The 6,413-nt window shown below is 40.8% G+C and overlaps 1 protein-coding gene across 1 annotated transcript; it reads left to right on the top strand.

Moving 5' to 3' along the window:
- Positions 1-4,178: 4,178 nt before the first annotated feature.
- Positions 4,179-6,347, top strand: sfr1 (SWI5-dependent homologous recombination repair protein 1). Its single transcript, XM_023842576.2, has 3 exons — positions 4,179-4,708; positions 4,903-5,277; positions 5,719-6,347. The coding sequence occupies exons 1-3, from the start codon at positions 4,616-4,618 to the stop codon at positions 5,905-5,907; spliced, it is 657 nt and encodes a 218-aa protein (XP_023698344.2). The 5' UTR covers positions 4,179-4,615; the 3' UTR covers positions 5,908-6,347.
- The last annotated feature ends 66 nt before the right edge of the window (positions 6,348-6,413 follow it).

Genomic DNA, 6,413 nt, shown 5'->3' with positions numbered 1-6,413 from the left:
CACCAGTTGATTTGAATTGGCAGAGTTCCCTTTAACAGTTCGAGACCATGTTGTTTATTTTATCTTGCCTAAAAGTTAAAACAATGCAGCTCATTTCATTGTAGTAGGGCTTACATACTCAGTAATTTTAATTTATCCTGGGATGGGATGTGTTTTAGATGATCCAGGTTCACACAAGCCTCGCATCTGCTGTCCTGAGGCATCAAATAACAACCCGCCCCCCCACAAACTAACACATAAATGCATGCACTCCACCCTCCACACCCTTGAGAAAAATCCACCTGCCTGACTCACCGTTTTCAAGCACCAATTAGTAACATGTTCTTGTTTCCAGAGGACAGATTGGTGGTTGTGATGAAGCGCAGCCAGATCATCCTCAAAATATGGACCAGCTCATTCTCAGAACCACCTGGTCGTGTTCAGATGGAATCCTTAAATGACACTGACACCTGGGGGAATTTGGCTGGACCAATTAGACCTATTCATTCATTTTCCATACACTCTTTAAAGAGCCGAACTAAAGGTTCTCCCAAAAACCTGCACACACACCGGCCCTTTGTGGATCACACTGCCCACCCTCACTGTTGGATGAAGCTAGTCAAGGGATACTGATGAGGTCTGATGCTGGATCATCAGTTTTTACCATTACTGCAGAGTAAAATATATTTTCTGTGTTCTCATGAAAACTTGTCTGGTTCATGCTCAGTTGTAGGCATAGTCTGAACATGCTGATGGGTTGTGGCAGGTAACCTAGAAACCAAAACTGCCAGCAATCAAGTCTCCCCCCATGTGGAGCTGAATAATTTCTACTCGGTGTTGCAATTATGACTCACAGTGGGTAATATAATTCATTTTGTTGGATCCGTCCATTATCTAGGTTTATGCAAGTGTGCGCAAGCTGTCTATGTCTACACTGTGTCTATCAGTTGACACCCTACCATGTGATGAGGTGTGGGAGGAGAAGATCTACAAGAACATCTTCATAAAACATTTTGTGCTTTTTATTGGAAATATTCAATCTAATTTAAAGGGGGCTTTTATGGTATGCATAGTCAATTCATCACAATCTATAAAATAGTTCTTAAAATATTGATGACACAACATTGTTTGGTCTCATCAGTGACAGTGATGAGTCGGCATACACGATGGAAATATAACGACTGGTGTAAGTACAACAGTCTGTCTTCCTTAATGTGATCAAAATGAAAAAGATGCTTGTTGAGGTCAGGAAGGCACATGCTGTCCATTTCCCACTGCACATTGAGGGCTTTGTGGTGGAGTTGGTCAGGAGCAGCAAATTCCTTAGAGTACACCGGGCAGCTGACCTCACCTGGAACCTCAACACCACCTCCTTAGCCAAGAAGGCGCAGCAGCATCTCCATTTCCTTCACTGGCTGAGAAGGGCGAGTCTGCTACCTCCCATCCTCATCATATTCTACAGGGGAACCACTGAAGGTGTCCTCACCAGCTGCGTCACTGTCTGGTTTTGGAACTGCAACGTCTCTGACCACAAAACCCAACAACGGATAGCCGACACAGCTAGAAATATTATCGGGACCCCTCTACCCTCCATTGAGGACGTCTTCCTGGAGGGCTGCATCTGCAAGGCCTCCAGCTTTGTGGAAGACCCTTCCCATCCTTCACGCTCTCTCTTTGTCTCCTTCCCATCTGGCAGAGGTTCTGCAGAAGCTTCTTCCCCAGAGCTGTTAGAACTCTTAACTCTTCAGCAGCCCTGTTACAAACCTTAACACCAGTACTAGCCCAGCACTTTGCCCAGTGGATACTGCCCAACACTGCACCACATGTTATTTCATGCCACTATATGCTGTGGATTATATATAGATGGTATGACAATAAAGACCCACTTGATACTTGATACTTCATATTGGATATATTTTTAATCAGGTAATCTACCAATTGAGTAATTGTTCATATACAATATAATACACACATATATAAAATATAATATTATGCATTGTATATTACAATTGGTTTGAGACAGGAACCAACCCATGGCAGGATGCACAGTCACACTCTGTCCTCCAATTCACATTGCAGGGATAGTCTGCTGGGTTGAGACCATTAGTAAGCTGCCCTAAAATATTTTTTCTCTGTCATAGGACACAAACCTTATCAAGCTTTGCAATTTTACTGATTGTTCCTTTTCGACTCTGTCTGGTAGATGTTTTAGAAATCAGTGTAAAGCTGACCTTTTTTGTTTTTTAAATACTGCAATATTTATCATGAAAATTTCGAATATTGCAATGTAAACTTTTTTCTAGTACAGTTCAGCCGTACTTAAAAAATAAGTTCACACATAAAAAAACAATAATATTGTATGGTTATTATGTATCATATTATGCATTATTAAAATGACGCAGCCAAGCAATGGAGAAAGCCAATGTGATTATCTTGAGGTAGAGGAATTGCAGAAAGTAAATTAAGCAAAACAATTTAAACCAAAGTAATGACAAATACAGGCTAGGCTACTCCAGGAGGCTGAAGGGCAGATAACCTACCGTTATCTATGGCTGTCTTTGTATTATTGAATCCTTCAAACCTGAAATTCTTCTGAATGTCTGCAAAGGATTTCTAAAGACTTGAGCCTCTATCGGACCATGATCAGGCAGAAAGTTTACAAATGGATGAAATTCTGTACCATTGGTACAATCCCTATGACTGAGCATCCTACATAGAGCAGTGCAAGGCCACGCTACATACAAGATACAAAACACCCCTAAGATGACGGCTAAGAAGGTGCAGGCATCTCTTGCACCTAATAATACCTGTGAGTGTCTACCATAAGGAAAACCCTTAACGAAGAGGGCTGTTCAAGGGAGGTCACCGTGAAGGAAACACTGCTCTCTCAAGTTTTCTATAGACAACTTTGAGGTTCCACAACAGAAATAATGTTCTGTATATATACGAGACAAACGCTGGTAAATGTACACAGCATAGTGTTTGTAGAAAATACCAATTCAGCATATAGCATGTCAGCCTGCATTGCTGCCTTTGAGACTGGATGGCTTGCAAACATTCATGGACCAATGGACAACTGAGGCAATTCCAAATTGCATCAAGAAATATTACTACACCATGTAAAGACACCTCTCTGTGTTCTAAAACTCAAATGAGGCTGGTTCTAACAACAGGACAATGTTCCAGAACAGGAGTAAATCAACAACCAAGGTTCAGTCCTTTGACTGTATTTTTCAACTTAGATTGTTTACTTTCTGTTGGTTCTGGGTTTCTTCTCATTGTCCTAAAACATAATTTTGATGGATTACCATCCATAAATAGCTCTTCATAAGTACTCTGTGATGGACTGGCATCTTGTTCAGGATATGTCTTGTTCTTCGTAACGTAGGCTTCAGTCTTGCTGCTACCCTATGAATGGGATGCCAGTCCATCGAGGGCACATACATACACAATCATACTCAATACAGTGACACGAAGAAGCCCAATTGTATGTCTTTGGACAAACAGAGTACCCCAAGGAAACCCACACAACACAAAGCGCAAGATGGAAAGATGGGATTAGAACCCTAGAGGAATGAGGTATTAGTGTTTCCCACTGAACCAGCATGCTCCCAGCCTAAGATTCAGCTACAACCAATTTATGACTAATTTCATAAAAAAAATGAAAAAAGAAAAATCTGCCCAATGACTCAAGAAAAGATTAACAGCTATAAACCCACCCCATATGAAGAGCCATTTAAAATGGAAAAAAAAAAATGATACCTTGAGGCAGGTAATTTCAGAGACGTGAACCAGGGCTTCAATTCAAGTCAGGGCATGGCAGAGCTCAGTTCACACCTTCGCGCTTACGGCACATGGAACTAGAGATTTTGTTTATTACATTAAAGATAGTACTCTATTGAGAGACTTGATCACTGGACGTTTCGGGTTATATTTTCTTATTAACGATGTATTTATATCTACCATCACAATTCGTAGTAAAGCCTATTTAAACTACGTGATGTCCTAATATTAGGCCAAGTGAACCAGAGATTAAACATATAATAGCTTTCAAAATCACTTACTATCACTTCCTACAGTAGGGATATATGGATAATATATGCGAATAATAGGTGAATAATATGTATAAATATATAAATCAAAAGCATATTAGGCGTACGACGGATCCATGCAAAAACTTCAAATCCCATGATGCCCTTTGTACATGCGCACCCGACCCTCTACTGAAAACTTCTGTTTTGTTTCGCCAATTTAAGCGGTAGCTTTCGAAAGAGAAAACCATTTATTCAAGAACTTTACGCTGTATTTATGTAATTGTAATATCATCTTCGTCTGTAGCCTTTTGGTAGTGTGATTAGCAATATTTGCTTGTTGTATTATTAGTTTTGGTTCATGGAAACGCTTGGCGCCTTAACATGTTTTCGATATATGTCTGTTCATTGCTGCTAACTAATTAAAGTAGGTAGCACATAGCTAGGTTATACTTAACTAACTATTTACCTGGTTTACAACATAATGTGTACGTATCGATAATTGTCATCTTGTGCACTTTTTCGGCTAGCAGCAAAACTTATTGATTTGTATCGAGATAGATGCCTTATCATTTTATTACATAATTTTGCGATCGAGAGTCGGAATGGAAACACCAAATGCATTAAAATCAAAACCTGTTAACTGTACACCGAAAAGTTCGGTTAATGCCGGGGCAAGTGGATATAAAACACCCAAGGTAGGCGTTGATAAACGAGCAGGTTTTATATTTTTTTGCACTAATGTACATCTCAAGTGTTTTCAGTTTCAGCTATTTACTGCTGTCATTCTATTCCATCACATAAAATGGGCATTGATCTGCTCGTTAAAGTGCATAGTGTATTCGGGGAAGATCTTTATTAAAACTCCCCCCTATTCTGTTCTGTCTTTCAGCCCATGAGCGCTTCATTGAGGGACAGACTGAAAAAGTCACGACGCTCGTTTAATGCTCCTTTATCGGTGGCGAAAAGACTGAAAGTCGACCCGGAGGAAGATAATGGGACAGATTCAGCCGGAGTAAAAGAGACTGAGAATGCCGACATGTCAAACAACGAGTTGTGTGAGAGAGATCACCAGACTGACATAACTGGAAACCAGACTGGGAAACCTGCGACCCGTGAAGGAGCCCCGGTCTCGGAGGTGCCAGGTGATGGCAGGGAGCCTGAGCAATCTGACCTGCTGCAGCTGCGTGACACACTGAGAAGAGAAGTCAGGGAAAAGACAGAAACACTGCGGAGACTGAAGATGGCCAAAATGTACAGGAGAAAGGTAGAGATCCGAAATATATATTCATTTTATTTATTTAGCAGACATTTTTGTCCCATGCAACCAGGGGCGCCATGAAGCAGGGGAAACTTATGAAGATTCCAAGGGCCCCAAGTGACTGGCCCTAAAAAATTTGGAATATAATATGTTTTCATGGGGCCCAAAACCCTGCAAGCAACATACATTTTTGAGAGTGTTAGTCAGTTCCTGGAGCAATTGGGGGTTAAGGGCCTTGCTTAAAGGATCAAAGGTGAAATCATTCTGCCAACACAGATTTGAACCAGCAACTAGCCAATTACAGGCATATTGTCCTTACCCACAGAGCTACAAACTGTCCCCATACATGGTATTCTAAATGCCTGTGCAAAATTATAGATTACATATAGTCACCAGTCCTGTGAATAAGTGTAAGCCGTTGCTGAGTACATCTGTTTTTCCTGCCAGAATGACCTGACACAGGTTACAGGGCTCATCCACAAGTGGAGGCATTGCTGCCAGGCTGTACTCTATGAGCTCCAGGCGGCACTACCCGTCAATGGGCAGAAGGCCAGCCTCAGCCAGCTGCTGGACCACCTGGGACTGGAGGACCATGTGCTGCACTTTGATCGCTCAGAGGAGGACTTCAGAGACTGAGTAGCTTTCAGCATGTCCCCTCGTCTGCCACTTTTGTTGCTTAAGGTGTCCTCTAAGTTCCTCTAATAAAGTTCAATGTATTTTCTCTATGTTCTACAGGGTGTAAGTTTGTTCCATTAAATAGGAAATTTCCATCATAAACTTTCTTGCATGTAATAAATGTATTGTAGTACATATACACTGCAAATGAGAATTTTCTATTTCTGTTTCCAAACATCCCACAGTTATTAATAGTTGCAAGAAGGTTGTATAGGACCAGGAGTTTTGCGTTTCCCAAAATGTACAAAGTGGTGTTCAAACTGTGCAGCTTTTCCAAGGGTATAATCGAGCAAAAACAACATTACATTTTTATGAAATGTGTTTTTTTAAAATAAACTTGTTACAGTGAGGCAACAGTATAATATGTTTGGTGCTGTTGTTTTCTGTAACACCAAAGCAATGACTGTAACCAACCCTGAGACAAAACATGTTAAACAAAGATATTCTGTGGGTAATTTATCTATTTA

This window comes from Paramormyrops kingsleyae, chromosome 3 (assembly GCF_048594095.1).
Source record: "Paramormyrops kingsleyae isolate MSU_618 chromosome 3, PKINGS_0.4, whole genome shotgun sequence".
NCBI lineage: Eukaryota > Metazoa > Chordata > Actinopteri > Osteoglossiformes > Mormyridae > Paramormyrops > Paramormyrops kingsleyae.
Note: the sequence above shows the minus strand (reverse complement) of the source record. Positions and strands in the feature narration are given on the sequence as shown.

Bases quoted from the DNA above. Each gene is read 5' to 3' on its own strand.
- sfr1 (XM_023842576.2), top strand. From the start codon at position 4,616: ATGGAAACACCAAATGCATTAAAATCAAAACCTGTTAACTGTACACCG. The intron at 4,709-4,902 runs GTAGGCGTTGAT...TCTGTCTTTCAG, and splicing joins GTGGATATAAAACACCCAAG to CCCATGAGCGCTTCATTGAG. The intron at 5,278-5,718 runs GTAGAGATCCGA...TTTTCCTGCCAG, and splicing joins CCAAAATGTACAGGAGAAAG to AATGACCTGACACAGGTTAC.